Source organism: Rousettus aegyptiacus, unplaced genomic scaffold (genome assembly GCF_014176215.1).
Source record: "Rousettus aegyptiacus isolate mRouAeg1 unplaced genomic scaffold, mRouAeg1.p scaffold_m13_p_14, whole genome shotgun sequence".
Lineage (NCBI taxonomy): Eukaryota > Metazoa > Chordata > Mammalia > Chiroptera > Pteropodidae > Rousettus > Rousettus aegyptiacus.
The window spans coordinates 42830389-42848192 of NW_023416289.1; the positions used below are offsets into that span (position 1 = coordinate 42830389).

General features: G+C 51.6%; 1 protein-coding gene across 16 annotated transcripts in view; it reads right to left on the bottom strand.

Annotated features, from left to right (window-relative positions):
• The window catches only part of ZNF180 (zinc finger protein 180), a 30388-nt gene extending 12912 nt beyond the window's left edge, over positions 1–17476 (bottom strand). The window contains exons 1-4 of one of the 16 annotated variants that reach the window (XM_036232435.1): positions 17232–17474; positions 7859–8001; positions 7395–7517; positions 2473–2562 (exon numbers count right to left, since the gene is read on the bottom strand). In XM_036232435.1, coding sequence (XP_036088328.1) covers positions 2473–2562; positions 7395–7517; positions 7859–7876 — 231 coding nt within the window. In that variant the 5' untranslated portion in view covers positions 7877–8001; positions 17232–17474. The other 15 variants (XM_036232433.1, XM_036232432.1, XM_036232430.1 and 12 more) reach the window with 15 other exon arrangements.
• Positions 17477–17804: the final 328 nt, after the last annotated feature.

The following is a 17804-nucleotide window of genomic DNA, read 5'->3' on the forward strand; positions in this document are numbered from 1 at the left end:
TCTCCCTGCTGGACCTCTAATTAACATCCATCAGATCAAAATAACGTACCTGTACATCTTCTGAATGATTAAAATTAACTAGAGGACATACAGTTTGAGAAGCCGGCCCCCAAGATGGCCCCCAATGACCCTGCCTCCTGGTGGTCATACCCTTACATAGTCCTGGCCCACATGGCACCAGAGTGAGGTCTGTGTGACTAACAGATGACAGAGGAGGTGATGGTGTGTCACTTCTGAAATCAGATAATAAAAGACACTGTGGCTTCCGTTTTGGTTGTACGCAATTAAGGGCTCCCTGTCCCCTCCTAAGACCCCTCTGTCCCAGATCACATGCTCTGGGACAGACCAGTTGCTGCATTGTGCAGCCCTCGGTCAAGGTTTACGTGGTGTGGGATCAAGGCCTCTCACCAACAGCTACATGAGTTTGCAAGTGGGTCCTCTTTCTGAAGGCAACAGCCCGGACCCCAACACTGGACCCTCGTCAGAGACCCTCAGTTCCAGAAACATCCAAAGAAGTTGCTCACAGAACCTGACCCTCAGAAACTGTGTGAGATACTAAATGTTGGTTGCTTTAAGCTGCTAATTTTTGGGGTATACAACCATAGATAACTAATACAAGGAAGAAAATGTTTTTGCTTTTCTTATGTAGCTTTGGAATATACATGGCACGCCTTTCTGCCTGTGAAAACAAAGTCGTCTTTCTCCCTGCCGCCTCGCACATGGCCTTACAATGGTTAGGCAACCAATATACATGAACTGGAAGTAAAAATTATAATAAACAAATTGCTAATTCAGTTGTATAACATACAAGAAGATGGCCAAAAGACCAGTAAGAGTCTCAGAAAACACCCAAAGTCACTAGCTTAAAGTAGAATCCCAATGGTCATATCAATACACTGTGTCTGTAATTTTGATAAAGATGTGAATGTAAATTTATACTTGCATTAACGCCCTTAAAAACTCTTGTACGTGTGTACATGGAAGCATATACAAAAACATTTATAGCAGTGCTATTTGTAACAGCAAAAAGTTGAACACTAATATCCACTAATGATAAATCCAAAAACTTGTAGCATGCATTTAGAAGTTGAAATCTGGGCCCAGGAGTGCATATTGGTATCGGAATTTCACTGCTCCCAGGACCTCTAAGTGGATGGAGATAGGGAATACAGGTGTGTGTGTGTGTGTGTGTGTGTGTGTGTGTGTGTCTGTACACACACATGCACGCACGCACACACCTCCATGTATTTCTACACCCACACATACTGAAAACCATGAGCCGCATCAGTACTTCCAACACCCACTGACTACCACACAGTGCATTCCAGTGTTCTCTCTTTCCCTGCTTGTTACAGCCCTGGCTCCCACGACCCATTATGTTTACATATCTGATCAACCCCCCTGTAACTAAATTCCCATACCCACTGCCACTCCCTCTCCCACACAGGCGCTCCTTGGCCCACCTGGGCTCTGCGGCCCCATGGATGGCCACCCTCTGCCAAGGGGTCACCTGGTTCTGATCCTGCCAGCCAAGCACCTCGTCTCATGGACTCGTTCTCACACCCCCTGGACCTGGCCCCCATATGGATGCCCCGCACATCCTGCTCGGGCTGTGACACGCCACACCACGCCCTCAGGCATGGCTGCCCTTGACCTGCTCAGGCCGTGACATGCCACACCAGGATGCACCCCTACTCTTAGCACGGTGCGCGTGTCGCCCTGCTCTGGCCCCAACACCCATGCTGGTCCATGCTTTGCATGGACACCCTCACTGTACTTGGGCTGCCCATGCCAGGGCGCCCCCTCTGCAGATGTGAGGATGCCCTTCTCACCTGCTCTGGCCCTGTCACCCCGTATGGACACTTACGTCTTCCCACTTGGGCTCTGACTCCCAATGCTACCTACCTCACCCCACTTGGTCACTGATGTTCCCACTCCTGGACGCCCTCCTCACCTTACTCAGGCTGTGACACCCCACGGCTGGGAGCCTTCCCTCGACCGCACACGCCTACCCAGCTCTGGCTTCAGGAAGGCGAAGGCGAAATCCTAAATTAACGTTGTTAAGAAAGTAAATGTTTTCAAAGAACATCTGTGGGAAATCTGTGGTCTTACCAAATTTCATGGTCTTACTGTAACTCAGTGACTTCTGATCTCGCACTGCGTGTTCTCAATCTTGCTTTGCAATCGCTTACTCTCTAGTGAAGCCATGAGCTGCTGGCCCAAAAGGAATCTGTATCCTCAGGCCTTTTGATGCAGAATGCCAAATTCCCCCCAGAGAGCGTCATCTGGGTTAAACAGGTGAGGAGATGCATTAAATGCACAGTGTTTGTTAGAAGCCTGCTGATTAGGAGGAACCAAATGGCTCCAAACACTGAAAAGACAACTGGGACAACCTCCCGGACCCAGGGGGTTGGGCCGTGTGGCCTGGGTGGGAGCGAGCTCTGGGTCTCCCAGGAAGGGAAGCTCACTCACCTGCGTGCAAGCCTTCAGAGGTCCTGGGGGCTTCTCTTCCCGCTCTTCCATCCTCTCCTCAGGGCACAGGCAGGGGCCTGACGTCCTGAACTGCAAGGGGAGAAACCCTGAGCACAGCATCCTTGTCGAGGTGCAGCGCGGCACGACCCCCCTGGATTAGTCTCTGCTTCCGGGATGGACGCCCCACGGCAAGTGTGCTTCCGGGGGGTCCTGCCCAGATTCCAGCCGGAATAGCTGTGCATGCACCTAGAGTCCCTTGGTCCCTCTCTAAAGTCAACACTCTGCATCGCCATCCTGGTTCCTACATAATCTTGGGCCTCCAAACTTCATACCTGTAAGCTCACCCCACACCCAAACACAGCCTTTGCCCACCCCCCAAATCTGCAGTACAAACCAGTTTCTCCCTATCTGGAACCCCCACAAACACTCAGCACAGCAAAGACACCCTACTGTGCACCCAGTCATCCCCAACCTGAAACCAGCACCTCTTCCTCGGGCCAGCAGCTGGGCTCTGGGATCGACGGCCCCAAATCAGACTCCTTGACTAAATGCAGGGAGTGACGCAGTCCCACCTGGGATCCGACCATTCCATTCACCTGGCCTGACCCTCCAGCAACCTGTCACCGATTGCCTCCACCTCCTGCTCAAACACCCAACCGTATGCACAGAGCTCAGATGCACGCAGGCCTTGGTCCCTCCACCATTCTGGGATCGGCCAGCCCCTACCTGAACAGTGCCAGCCCAGACCCCTACCCCAAACGCTCCTGGGCCCTGAATCTGCAGCACTGACCTGGTCCCTCCACTCACCTGGGTGTCCCCAGGCCTGAATTGGCACCAGTGTGGCACCGGGTGCCTCCTGACAAACACCAGCACAGGCCGACCCCTCCCCTGCCCAGAATGTGCACCTCAGTTGTCTTTGTACCAACGAGGTGTTTCTGAATCTGGACTAGAACAGCCCCTGGCAAATCCCACCCTGCGCACACCACCCCTGCCCTATCTCTCCCTCTTACACACCCCTCACCCCCACTGGGTTCTCCCTCAAATGGTACAGTGTGGGTCCCAGCGCAGCTGTACCCTGAACCCACACGTTTCCTCCACCAACCTCCACAGCCCCTACTTGAGCCACACCTGCCCACATTCTTGCCCAAACATCTTCTTGGCACCTGCGGTGCAGGGAGATCCTGCTTTTCTACCACCCTGAGCATCATCACGCTGTGACTAGGGGGCCGTCTACAAAAAGACTCCAGCATGTGGTGTCTGAATACCCACCTCAGCCTCTGGCTTCTTACTCAAACACCCACACATGTACATGGAGAGACCTGGTGCGGCCCCCACCCACCTGGGCATCTAGCCTCAGGGTCCCAGGCCTACTCACGCCTCCAAATGCCAGCACATGTGCAGAGTGCAGATGAAGCAGCCCAGGCGCCCCCAAAACCAGAACCTGCGGCTCCAAACTAGGACCCCCCAGGCCTCTACTCCAGCAGCCACTGCACAAGGGACATCCAGGTTACCTCTTTTTGCCGGCATACAGAGTAGGCTCATGTCAAGAACACTCATCCAGGACCTGGGCCCTCCCCCAGCCTGTGGGTCTTGTGAAGTCCCTGTTCTTAAGACGAGAATCTGTATTTCCCACTGTGTTTCAATTTACCTGATACGAAAGGCACCTGCAAGCCCCTGCGAGGGTTCACCTGTGTCCACTGCCTGCTTCCCGCCAAAACATCAGAACACCCAAACAGTAGCTTGGGCACAGAGCTCCGGAATCAGCCCCAAGAGTAGGGCGCTCTTGCCTGGGGGTTGTCAAGACCACGACAGACCAGCTCCCACAGGAACAGGGACCTTCCACTTCTTCCTGCGCAAACGTGAGCACCTGGTGCCAAGCTGCATGCGGCCCCATATCTGCAGCCAAGACTCTGTCCCTCTACCAACCTGCGCACGCTAATGCCTGCAAGTAGAGTGGTCCCGGCACACCTACTTCATAATCATGCCGGCAGCATACTGCTTCCTCCCCCAGCAACCGTCCATTCGATGGCAGCTGTTGCAGCTCTGTCCTCCGAGGGAACTAATTTTGTACATCCAACCCAGCACCTCCAGCAAACCTGAATACCCAAGGCTCTGCACAATCCTACTTGGGTCGCAGGATTACCAGTCTGACTTCCTGCTTCCCATTCAGACACCCTCAGCGTACGCAGGGAGCGCTCTGTCCCTCCTTCAAGCTGAGAGTCTAGTCCATCATCCATCCTACTGAGGGTCGCTGAAGCAGCACTGCCTCTCCTGGGGCAAGAATCTGCAACTCCCACCGGGTCTCTCCACCATCCGCGGCGCCCCCAGGTCTGCCAGGAGAGCAGTGTCTGCTACAAGGTCCCAGAGCCAACGGCCCAGAATCGCTCTTTGCACCTGGTGCTTCCTACTCAAACACCTGCTGAGAGCATAGGGACAATGACACAGTCCTTCTCCTTCAGGAACCAGAATCTGCAACTGGGTACTTTGTCAACCAAGTGGTCCTCTGGTCCAACACTAAACAGGCCCAGCCTCGGATGGAGATGCGGGGTCCTCAGGCTCTCCCGCACAACTGTGCAAATGGCCCACTGTCTTCCACCAATCTGGGCACCTTCCAGACCTAGACAAGAGCACTTGACCAAGCATCCGCGCACGCGCGCAGTGCACAGTCCCAGAATCGGCCGCTGCATCCAAATCTCCAGCAACTTCGGTGACCAGAAGCTGAAGAGCCACTCGCGCAGACCCGGTATCGCCTACTCACACACCTAGCCCGAGCGTGCCTCCTAGAGCTTGCGCATGCGCGCAATGCGCACTCAGCGACGCCCCGCCCCTCACCAACCTGGGCGTCCACGGCCTTGCCGCCCAGGCCGGGCCTGCCCCAACCAGCGTCCGGCAGCGCTCTGCGGCAGGACGAGCTCCGTGAGGCAACCCTCTGCCCTGATTGTGCCCACGACAGACTCAGGCTAAGCTAGTTCGGCTCCCTCCCCGACTTAGCATCCGCAAGGCCGCTCGGGTTAACCGCCGAAAGGCCGAGATGCACGGCGACAGCAAGCGTCCGCGCGGGGGACAATGGCTGCGCTTCTGGCCGAACCCGGAAGTGCGTTTGGGCTCAGCGAGACGGAACTACAATTCCCAGAAGCCTCAGTGTCGCGCGTGACGATGAGGCGGCTTGTCAACATCTTCAGGGAGACGGACAAGGGGACCCGACTAGACCCGTACGCGGGGCGCCGGGATCTGGGTCCTGCCTGGGGCCTGGACTGTGTGTGTCCGAGTTTGTGCGGGGCGCCGAGACGAAGAGCGGGACTAGGAGGCCGAGGACAAGGCACTGGCGCAGGAGGAGGGGCCGACTTGGGAAAGGCTGGCCTTGGGCCCGGCTTGAGTCCCAAGAGTAGCCGCGAAAACGGAATCCGATGGAAACCGCGTGGACCCCTCCGGGGCGCCCGCTGCCTGTCAGACGCTTGGCACGCACCATCTCCTTTGGTCCTCGAGGCCAAAGATAGTTGTTACAAACCCGTTACAGTACAGGGAGCGTCAAACCCTTCAAGAATCTGATGTTTTTGTACCCCGCCCTCCCCCTTTCTCTTTGCCTTCATCGCCTGACCGTTTTCCCGGCTCAGCTCCAGCGGTGCGGGCCTTTCCATCCGTTCTAATAACTCACGCAGGTTCCTACCTCAGGACCTTTGTGTGTGCTGTTCACGCTGCCTAACAGGCCCTTTCTCTGAGGATTTCCCCACCCTCTGGTCTTTGAGTGGATGTCACTTTCTCATGAGACATTCCTCCACCAACCATCGTAAACTTGCAAACAAATTTACTCCCCACGTAATACCTGCCTCCCACCTCATCTTTACTTTTCCTCTAAAGAACTTGTCACTAACACACCTGGTTTAATGTCCATTTGCCTTCACCACTGACTGTGAACCTCCCTAGGGGAAAGGATTTGAATCTATTTTGATTACTGCTGTATCCCCAGCACCTATGGGACCAGGCACATAATAGATGCTCAATAAATATTTGTTTTGTTTTCAATAAATAAAGGCTCCTGGCTGTCTGTTAAACACTTTAAAGTCTAACATTTCATTAACCATCTCAATCAGTCTGCGGAAATTAGGATGTTTATTTCCACCACGCTGGGGAGGGAGCAGAGAATTGGAGCCCTGCTGTATGAAAATATGGTATGTTAAAGCCTTTTTAAAATGCTGTCAAAGCACTCTTGTAGTTTTCCTCATATAAATTCTGACCTTTAACAACAAAAAGTTACTGCTATTTGAAATAAAATCTCTAACCCCAAATTTTCTTATAACTGGTTATTGTGGGGTTGGTTGATTTGCTTTTTTTTTTTTATCTGGTTAACCTAATGAAATGTTATGAATTATAGTATTCCATTTGATCTCTTGGCTTTTCTAGTGAGATGATCATCTGTCTATAGACAATAATTTCATCTCTTCTTACCAGTATTTCAAACAAGATATTCCCTTTCATGTTGGATTGCATTGGTTTTTCAAGACAATATTAAAAGCCTAAGATCTATGGCTGGCTCCCACGCTTCTCCCTGGCTGCTGTGTCCATCAACAGTGTTTGTCTATCCTGGTGAAGCAGCTATGGCACCCCCAGCAGCTGCATCTCAAACCTTGGCCCTCTCATTCTAGGTCACTTTCTCCCTGTTTCTGATGCTTTCAAAGAAGCATGAGTTGAAAGCCTAAGATTTGGTGGGGTTTCAGATCCAGAGCCTGAACAACACATTGAAACAGAATATGGCAAGGTTTACAAAGAGAGCGATGGGATGGAAATGGGTGACAAAGAATTGAAAAGGGTTTTAAAGGGAAATTCTCTTGATAGTGTATTTTACAGATTCTTCAGCAAGGAGGAAAAAGCTGACTGGCAACAGGTCTCAACCACTCCAAAGGCTCTATATGACATAAAAATACCTTGTAGTTTGACTCCGTGTTTCCTTTTGGTAGAGTGGGGACTGATAGATACAACGCAAGTTTTGCAGACGGCTTCATGAGGCTGTGAGAATAACCCCCAGGGGCTGCTGAAAGCGGCTCATTCCGCAAATGAACGGAGAGAAAAATTAAAGTCCTCAGGCACAGACCACCTTAGAACCAAGAGTGGTTGCACTCTTCAGAAACCTGGAGAGGAAGAGATTCACCCAGGTTCTCACAGAGAAGCAGAAGTAGGGCGAGGACCCGGGGCCCTGCCCTGGCCCAGAACTCTTTCCTTCCACCTGACTATTTCTGACACCTCTACCCCAAAATGTTTTTTGCACCCCAGCATGTGCTAGACCATCAATCCAACTTTCAAGCCCAGGAGGTGGGAGGAGTACGCTATAGGAGCCAGAGTTGGACCCAGAGCTCTGTGAGGCCTTGGGCCACGCTCTTCCCATCCCTACCCTGCAACGGACGATCATGCTTCAGATGACATGGCTTCTCAGACTCGTCAAATATACAATTCTAGGATCGTATTTCCTCTGCAGCTTCTTTCATCGGATCCAGCAGAGCTAACATAGAACCGCTCAGGGGAGTGCAGTGGCATCTGGAGGACAAGATAGAAGTGAAGAGAGCTTGGGGCTTGGGATGGGGGTACTCCCAGACATTCTTAGAAACAGTGTTGGCCTCAGAAGGAGTTACATACCTTCTGCTTCCCAGAGGGGCTCAAGGCTAGGCGTTGTCACTTTGAAGACCAAGATGACAAAGAAGAGAGATGGAGAAGCCAGAGAGGGTCTTGAGATCCCCAAAGAAGGCAGAGGAGGAAGTGCAGAGACCCAAGCTGGTCCTGGGTATCCTCAAGAGAACGTGCCTGACACCCTACTCCAAGGAACAGAACTGGAACAGTCCTGCTGGGCTGGCAAAAAGCCAGATAGTCGGGGTGGTGCAGAGGATCCCTCTGAAGCATCACCCTCCTTCTTGACTCTGACCTGCCCTTGAGGTTCAGTTATATTGGCATACATAGGCCTTGGCCAGTCCAGAGAAAGTGAATGCCAGCCCAGAGCTGGAGTCAGAAAGTGATATGAGGAAAGGGACTGTTTTGCAGATCACACCTGTCCCCGGGAAGGAGATAGCAGAAGCCTTTCTTCCTTTTGCCCCGGGCCTGTCCATCACATCTCCAGCAAGCTTGACCTGGGATGTCTTGGAAATCTAGTTCTGGGTGAAAATAAGGCTATTTGATGACATGGATGAAGACAGAATCTAAGACCTATTCCCAGCTGTGCCAGTGGGTCCCTAATAGTACAGGTTTAGCATTTATCCTTCCTGGCCTTGGTTTCCCTTTTTGGAAAATTGAGCTGGATAGAACATTCTCTAGAGGACTTCCACCTTGTGAGGCTTGTCCTTCCAGAATCCTAGGCCAGAGATGGCAAAAATGTTTCACTTTGCCTTTGGTCAACTCCCAGCCAACAGCAGGGGATGCTTGGAGCACTGCATTGGGATGGATTATGAAGCTGGTATTGGACTCGGCAGGGGAGGAGTGTTGTGATTGATTCACTCTGTCTACAGCCATCAATTAACAAAGTTTTCTGCGAGTGAGGGAGAACAGAATGGCAGCATGATGCCCTACTTTCGCTATGGCTGTGGGAACAGACAGAACTCCTCAAAGTTCTTGATTCCAATCTCATCCATTCTCCAGATGGAGACACTGAGGTTGAGAGCAGACTTGCCCATGATCACACTGTAATCTAGTGGCATATCTGGGGGTAGGAGCCTCGGTTCCCAGCACCAGCTTCTTCTCCCGCCCTCACCACTTCCCAGGTGTCAGCTACAAAGTCACTTACTGGAACTTGGCTCTGCAGCAAGCTTCCCCTCAGAGGTGGGTGCTGTGGCCTCGTAGATGGGGTCCTCTGCTGCTTCCTTTGAGGGTCTGAAACCCCAAAGTCCTTGTACTTCTGTGCATCCAGATCCCATGTCAATTCCTGGGCAATACCCCAAACCCTGTGAATTCCCCATGCCGCGGACATAGCTCAGCACCATGGTCAGCATCACTCCTCCTGTGCGGGCCCCTACAGGCCACACCCCATATCCCACTCCCAGCTTTACCATCTGGCATTTCTGACGTAGAGGAAACAGCCCAAGCCTGTGGACAGGGCCATGAGAGTCAGGATCCTGATGGTAATGCCAGCGAGGGCCCCTCCAGAGAGTGATGACAGGAGACCTGGGCAAGGATGGAGAATCAGGATCCAGGCCTGACACACCCTCATCCCTGTTCCCAGCTCCACTCCCAAGCTTGAGGCTTTATCTCCCTTCATTTGATGAGCACTGGTTTTCCAATGACTGGGAGGCGGCAGTTTGGGGTACTAACAGCATGATATCTGGAGTCGAACAGCCCAGGTTCACATCTCAGCTCTGTGACCTTGAGCATGTGCTGCTTAACCTCTCTGTGCTTCAGTTGCCTCTCCTGTAAAATGGGGATAAGAGGGCCTACTTCATACATCTGTGTTAGTGTGATGATAATACCGCTTAGGAAGATAGGTCAAATATGGCTTTCAGGGGAAGGGGCTTTGACAGCCATTAACCTGGCTTTCCCCTAAGTGAGTCACCTTTGACTCTCTGGGGCCCTGTGACCAAGGACAAGGCACATCCCTTTTGGAGTGTCATTTCCTCAACCGTAAAGTGAGGGAAACGGTACCCACTGCACAGGGCTGTTGCGAAAATGAGATGAGGTCACGAATGTAAATGCTGGGTATGCCACAGGCGATTGATGAATAAATGGTAATTGTTATCAGGGCCGGCCTGCTGTTTGCCCATCCTCCTTCTGCCGGAATCCTTCTCAAAGGGGTGAAGTTCCCCACAGGGACTGAGAAGGCAGCCACGAGGGTCAGGGGCAGGAGGAAGGGCCTTCCTGGATGCCTAAGGGGTTCTTAGTTTCATTCCCTGAGCTTCCATTTCTTTATATGTCAAACAAGCACCGTGATTAATAACCCTGTAGGATTTTAAATGAGATCACACGTAAAGGTACCAGCACAGTGCCTGACACATAGTAGGAGCTTGATAAAAGGTGATGATGATGATGATGGCAATGATGGCGGTGGTGGTGGCAGAAGCTTCCATCTACCAAGCTCTAAGCTCCAGGAGCCCTTCATACATGAGCTCATTCAAATCCTATAACATCCCCGTGAGCATCAACCAAACACTGCTTCCTCCTCTGAGCCTCTGTCTCTCCATCCATCGCATGGTCTTTACAACACCAGTTGTTCTGAAGATTAAGTGAGCTAATTTCGGAAGTCACATGGGATCCTCTGCTTAGTACTGCTCTTGGGGTGGCAAGCCTGGTTTCAAACTCTAGAGACAGAGCTTGGGTCTCTAGGTTTCAGTCTCTCTGTACAATGGAGATTCCAAAAGGCCCACTCATAGCCGGCAGGCAGGGAATACCCAAGAAATGTTTGCTGATGTTATGTATAGAAAGACTATATACAAATAATGATTTGTTGAATGAACACAATATGTCAGGCACTGCCACAGAACTTGACAAATGTTGATTAACCTTCAACAAACCTGTGATATATATATGTGCGTGTGTACATATATGCATAATTATGATGTCTGTTTTATAGGCAAGGAATCAGAGGCCCAGAGAGGTTAAGTAGCATGCCCAAGGGCACACAGCTAATAAGCGTTGGAGCCAGGATGTGAGCCCTGGCTAATAGTGACACTGTGTTGCCCTCTCAAGAACTCAAAACAGAAATACAGGGACTCGCTGCCAGTCACACTCAGTTGCTATTAATATAATTAATTCCTGAGTCTGTTACTGGCTCACTTCTTCTCTCACTGGCTATCTTCCTGACTCATGCTGCTTCTAAACTGTGAAAGGCAGGCAGGCATCATGAACCCCATTTACAGGTAGCAAAACTGAGGCTCAGAGCAGCCTGGAGTTTTCCAGGGTGCGCAGCTAGGACATAGAGGTTCTAGGGCCTGAGCGTCAGCTCTGGATGGACAACATGCCTAGGGAGCGCACTCATTTTCACACCCCAGCCCATGGTGAGGGAAAACGAGACCACCAGGGCCAGCATTGGGACAAGCCACCCGGACCCCAGGGGAAGGTACTCCTGAAGGACTCACCTACCACTCTGGCCAGGACCAAGGCGGAGCGGGCCGGACGGGTCACAGGGTTGAAGGCTGCGCAGTTGTAGATGCCCTGATGTTGCCAGGACAGGGCCTGGGCAATCAGCTTCTCCCCCACATACACACTGGCAGCGTCTTCAAGGGTCCAGTGACATTCAGCACCTGGCTGGGACTCAGCCCGACACTGCAGGGTCATGCTGGAGTTCAGCTCTGCCTTGACGTTGCTGCCCACCCCAGACTCTGACGCCCTGGTGAGGTCCACTTGGTCAGGGCCAGCTGTGCGTAAAGCCGAACATTATGCGCCCATCCCCCACTGGTGAGTTATCCTATTCGTTTTCACGCTGGAAATTTTGGCTTTTTTTTCCTTCAGATTATAATTTCTGATTATACCCTGGGGGAAAAAAGGCTCTTCTAACTTGTTGAAAGGATTCTCAGCAAGATAAGAAGAAAATGGTCCTTTCTCCCTTAGCTGCCTGGTGAGCAGACAGCAGCCTGTAACATGCAGCAGAGAAAAGATCAAAATAGAAAACAAAACCCTGCTCTTGCAAAAGCGAATTCTAACAAAGGAGCCTCATCAGACATCTGGGCTCAGAAACTGTTGCTGTGTCCTGTGAACATAGCCCCCAACTTCCAAAAAGTTCATAATTCTGATGGAATTTCTTATTTAACAACACCTGGCTCTGCAATAATATTTAATTTTACATCTGTGTATTCTCAACAATAGAGATACTTGTGGATTTTCTTTGTAAAGAAAGAGGACTTGGCTCTTTTCCCACACATAGGAAGAAAACAAACAAAAAGGCTGTTGGATTTCTCACGCGAACTCAGAGTCTGAGTCTTGTCTTATTTAATTTCACCTGAAGTACCCGGGTGGGTGGAGGGAAGGGAGGGGGGGGCGGGGCTGGGGGAGATGCAAAAGTTTCTAGTTGGAAAAAGAGAAGAGGAAAATTCTGCCCCTGCCCCCCTTTAAGTATCTCTTGAATCTGCTGATTTCTCCCCATCTTAACCCCATGGCCACCAGGATCCCTCATCTGCCCTGCCCTTGGCCTCTCTGTCCCAATCCCAAATCCTCCACATGGCAGCCAAGCACAAACTTGACACTACCCTTCCCTTGCTCAGAACCCTCCATGGCTCCCCAGTGTCCTTGAGACAAAGCCCATGGCTGACAAGGTCATTTGCAATCTGGCTCTTGCAGACCCTGCAGGCCCCCCACTCACCTCTTCAAATCAACCACGCTGAATCCAGGAACAAGATCCTACTTCCATAGTCCATGCTTGTCATGGTCCCTCTTGCCGCAAAGCCACCCTATTTTCTCTTCCTTCTCTGGTGTGGTCTTCCCTGAGTCTGCTCTACCTGGCTAACATACTGCTCTTTTTAGATAACATGGTAGACGCCACCTCTCACAATAAGCTTTCCCACATCCCTCTACTTGGGGAGGCTTCCCTGGGTTCCCCAAATCCTCTTGTCCCATGGCCACACTGATCATACTGTACTTTCTTTGCCTGATTATTGATCCTCCAATCCCGAGTAGGCTGTGAGCTGTGAAAGTCGAGGCTACTATCAAGTGCCCACATGAGGTTTTGCATAGTCAGAGAACAAGAGAGATATTTTTGGCTTAATGACTGAAATAAGAAGGAAGGAGGAAAGAGCAATAGAGGAGGAGAAAAATTTAAAAAGCAATGTATTTAACCCCTGTCAGTATATCTCCCTGCCATTAATATGTCTAAAATAGACCCCTGCTTTATCTCCCTGCAAAACCTCTTCTCCAATCAGCTCATGGCTTCTACACCCTTTGAGTAGCTCAGGCAGAAAACCTTGGACTCGTTCGTGACGCCTCTCTCTGTCTTTCACTCCATGTCAAGCTGCAGCAAATGCTGTGAATTTGATGTTCAAAATAAATACACAGCCGGATCACTTCTCATCACTTTGGCCCAGCTCCATCATCTCTGGACGGATGATTGTGGCGAGTCACCACCAGAGGGCGCCCTGCTGACCATCTAGGGCAGGAGTTTAACTGATCAAGGGCCCAGCTGATATGCTCAGAAATCCACTCACAGCATCCCCCATGAGTTGCACCCAACCTGCGTGTGTTGGGGAAACTAAGGCACACCCCTGCCGGGAAGACATGGGACTCCTGACAGCCTTAACAAAGGTCATCAGACTACATGGCGGCCTACATGCTTCCACTCAACCCTCTCCCTCTCCCTTTCTCCCTCACTCGGGGTCAGACTTGCATCCCATTCAGATGGGTTTTTTTCACTCCCCTAATAAAATCTTTGCATGTATAATCCCATTTAATCCCAGTCCAGGGGTTGGCCTCTCAAAGGACCCAGAAAACATATTCTTTCTGTAGACTCCTTCCTCTCCCTAGCTTCCATCCCAGAACAGGGGCCAGAGGGACCCCGTGAAACTTAATTCTAATCCTTTCCCTCCTCCACTCAGAGCCGTGGCTCCTGGCGTCCTTGCCATGGCCCACAGGGCACCGTGTGATCTGCCCTGACCCTTCACCTCCCGACCTCTTCTCTTCCACTCGACCCCTAATTCACCTGTCCGGTCACCTTGGCCTCTTTGGGTCCTCTGACATGTGAAGCGCAGTCCCACCTCACGTACTCTTCCCTCTCCCTGGAACTTTCTTCCCTTAGCTGCCTACACTGCTCACTCCCTGCCCCATTCTGTCCCTGTACAAATGCCACCTCCTCAGGGAGGCCTCCCCTGATCACCCTGTGAAGAGTGCAACACCTTCCCCACCCCCAGACCTTCCCATTCCCCTCCCTGCCTCATGGTTCTCCTAGCCTTGGCCACATCTGACACACGCACACATATCTCTCTTGCTGAGCTGTTTAGGGTCTGTCTCCCCAGCTGGAATGGAAAATCCACAAGGGAGGTGCTTTGTCCTGTCGAGCGCCCAGACGTGCCTGGTACAGAGGAGGTATTCGATAACTGTGGGATAAATGAGTAGAAGGAAGAACTTAGCGTGAGGAAGAGAGGAAGGAAGGAGGAGGAGGTCCAGGCTGGGGACTCACAGCTGATGGTCAGCCTGAGGGTGCCACTTCGACCCGCTGCCACATTCCAGGCCTCACACTCACAGGGCCCCGAGTCCTCCTGCCAGAGGCTGTGGATGCCCAGGGTCCTGCTGTCAGCTCCATGCGCCCGCTAGGAAGGAGAGGCTGATGCTTCAGTAACCACTGGACTTGAGCCCCTGTGCCTGACTGTAATGGTGGGTTTGGTCAGTGATTCTGCACAGGGAGAAAGAGAGAGACAGAGAGACAGAGGCGGAAACACAGGCAGAGGAAGACCAAGCAAGACATAGTCATAGAGGGACCCAGCAGGACAGGGATGGATTGGAATTGCCAGAAGACATGAGCTCAATGCCTGGGCTCAGATGCTAGACCTACTGCTCATTCTAGGTGGGATCTAGGGTGACTTACCTCCCCTCTCTGAGCCTCATTACAAATGGAATTGTACAAATAAAGTGGAGGGTCTGGGACATGACAATGGGTCGATTAATATCAGCTGCAAAGAGAATCAAGCTTGTAACAGGGACGCCACCAGGTCCTGCTACCCACTTCTTAGCCAACCCCCCACCCCCAACACAACTAATCTGACCAGCTGGTTGCCGGCCCCTGGCTGGGCCCAGCAGATCCGTCCTGTGGGGACTTAGGCATGGAACCTTGATGGGAGCTGAAGAATGACAGCTTTTCTGTCTGTGCCGACATCTGAGTTGGCCATGAGTCTGGGGTGTCCCAGGGGTCCCAAGCACAGCCAGAGCAACATCCTTCTCACTTCGGATGGTGTTATGCAGCAGGGCGTCAAGGATGAGCTGCAGCTGGCAGACTCCATGCGGTCAAAAGTGAGGCTGGGGCGGGGTCAGGGAGGAGATGTTCAGGGAGGGAGAGGTATGTTGTGGGGCGTTTAGTTACCGTCTTCCGAAGTGGAGAGAGGTCTGAGGTCATAGGTACAGCACTCCTTCCCTGGAGGCTTGACTCCTATTCACTACCTACTGGCCGCGTGACTCATGGCATGTTTTATCAACTCAATTTTCCCAGCTGTAAAATGGGCATACTGCCACCAGCATCCTAGGGCTGTTGTGGGGTGGTGAGGAATATTGGCTAGCTTTAAGTGTGTTCTATCCAACAAGGTTCACTCTGGGGGAGATAAAGACTGGCTTCCCTCTTCCACACAGAGAAAAACACTCTCGGAGAGGTGATGTTAAGTGGCAGAAGCCAAATCTGAACTTGGCCTGACAGCCCGTAAAGACTACTCTCAACATGGCATAATTCCTCCCGTCGGCCTGGGGAGGGGCAGAGGCTACCCCTGACAAAGGGGACTTGTTCTGTTGCATCTGGTGGGAGATATTCACCTTGTACTTCCTCAGATTCGCCCTCAGGCAGAGACAGCAGGGGTTTCCAGATTTCCACTTGGCCTTTCTGCTCACAGTTTTATGCAGGCTTGAAGAAAATGTGGGTATAGGTGGCGACCCCCAACCCCAGAGGCCATGGTCCTATGCAGCTGACATTGACAGCACCCTTCACCTCCCATCAGCCTAAATACCAGAGGCTGGCAACCATGCCGCTCCCTACACCTCGGGAGACCCCAGTTTGGCCCAAGCACTGCCCTCTCCCTGCATGGGCAGTGGTTAAGGGCATGGGCTCTTCGGATATTCAGGAGCAAATATGGACTCTGACGCTTACGGGCTCTGTTATCTCGGGCAAAGGGCTCTCTCTTTGTGAGCCTCAGTTTCTTCAACTGCATAATGGGGAAAATAACAGAACTGAGGTCATCGGGCTGTGAAGTCTGATAAGATATCAGATGTGACACGCTTAAAACTGTTCATAGTCAGTGTTCGATCATTATTATTATTACTATTATTATTATTATTTTATTATTATTTCCTATGTCTATTTTTCTGCCTCCAATGCTATTAGAAGCGAAGTCCACAGGCTCAGGCCCTGGGTTTGAATCCTGGCTTTGCCATTTTGTGGGGCGGGCGATGTCCTCTAAGTCTCAGTGTCCCCGCTTGTAAAATGGGGTAATAATAGTCCCTGCCTCACATAACCATCGTTAAGTGAAAAATATGAGTGAAAGCATCAGCAGTGGGCTCATCATACCCAGCTGAGGTAAATCTCCTTCGGGAAGGCTTCAGCTGACCCCTTCCCGCCTGCCTCCTCCCCAGAGGAAAAAGCTGGTCTCGGGGCCACACAGCAGCCGGGCTGAGCCCTCACCTCTGCACACCACACATTGCAAAGTCATTTATCTCCAAAACGCTTTTCTTATCAAAATATTCTAGTTTCTCCCTTTTGCCTCAGATGCCTTTTAAGCGTAAGTTTCATATCCATCCCCCATCCTGATGTGTGACCCGGCCGCCCAGGGCTGGCACACCCTCCCTCTGCCTGCCTCGCTCTTGTCTGTCTGCTTTGTTCCAGCTCTTTCCTACCTACCCCTCTCCGAGTCCGGGTCAGTCTCTCCCTCTTTCATTCTGTGGTTCCAACTCCATCTCTCTGTAGCTCCCTCTGTATATCTCTCTGTATATATGTCATTGTCTCTGGCCTCTGTCCCCCTTTCTCAGTCTCTCTGGTATTTGTCTTTATTTCTTTCTGTCTCTTTCTGTCTCTGTTTCTTCCTGTGTCCCTCTCTTTTGTGCAAGTACACACACACTCTCTCATACACACACATACAATCCCCATCCTCATCTGAGGAGAGCAGGGCACTCACCTGAGAGCAGGATTTCTGCCCAGTGGTGGCCCCATGAGTCAGCAGCCCCACGGCTCCTGGCCCTGACTTCAGTGGCCTGGCTTGTACACACGCGCCGTCCTCACTCCGGCTTTCTTCTCTTCCCCTCTGACCTACTGCAAACTCACAACCGCTTCGATGAATCAGTCCTCAGGACAGACAGGGTGGTGGCGGGGGAGGAACTCTGGCCTCACCTCCTTTCCTTTCTCTGAGGAGCACAGAGTTCAGGAGCCCCAGGAACCCCTGGGTGGAAAGGAGCAAGAAAACCCTGCCCTTTGTCTCTGGATCTTGTTAAGAATTATGTCCCCCTCCCAGGGAAATCCCTCTCCCCACCTCTTTGCCAGGGAGAGGGGTGTCAGGGAGGGACAGCTCAATAATGACAGAATGACGGAGTTAAATGGACCAGGAACTGAGATTATGATAATCAACAGCAATGGTAACAATAAACACAATAATGGCGGCTCCTGGTTGTTGGGAACTTAACAAAATCAGGTCCAATGCCAAGTTCGCCATGAGCAGCCTGGAAATTTTAAATGAGCTGAAATGATGCTTGTA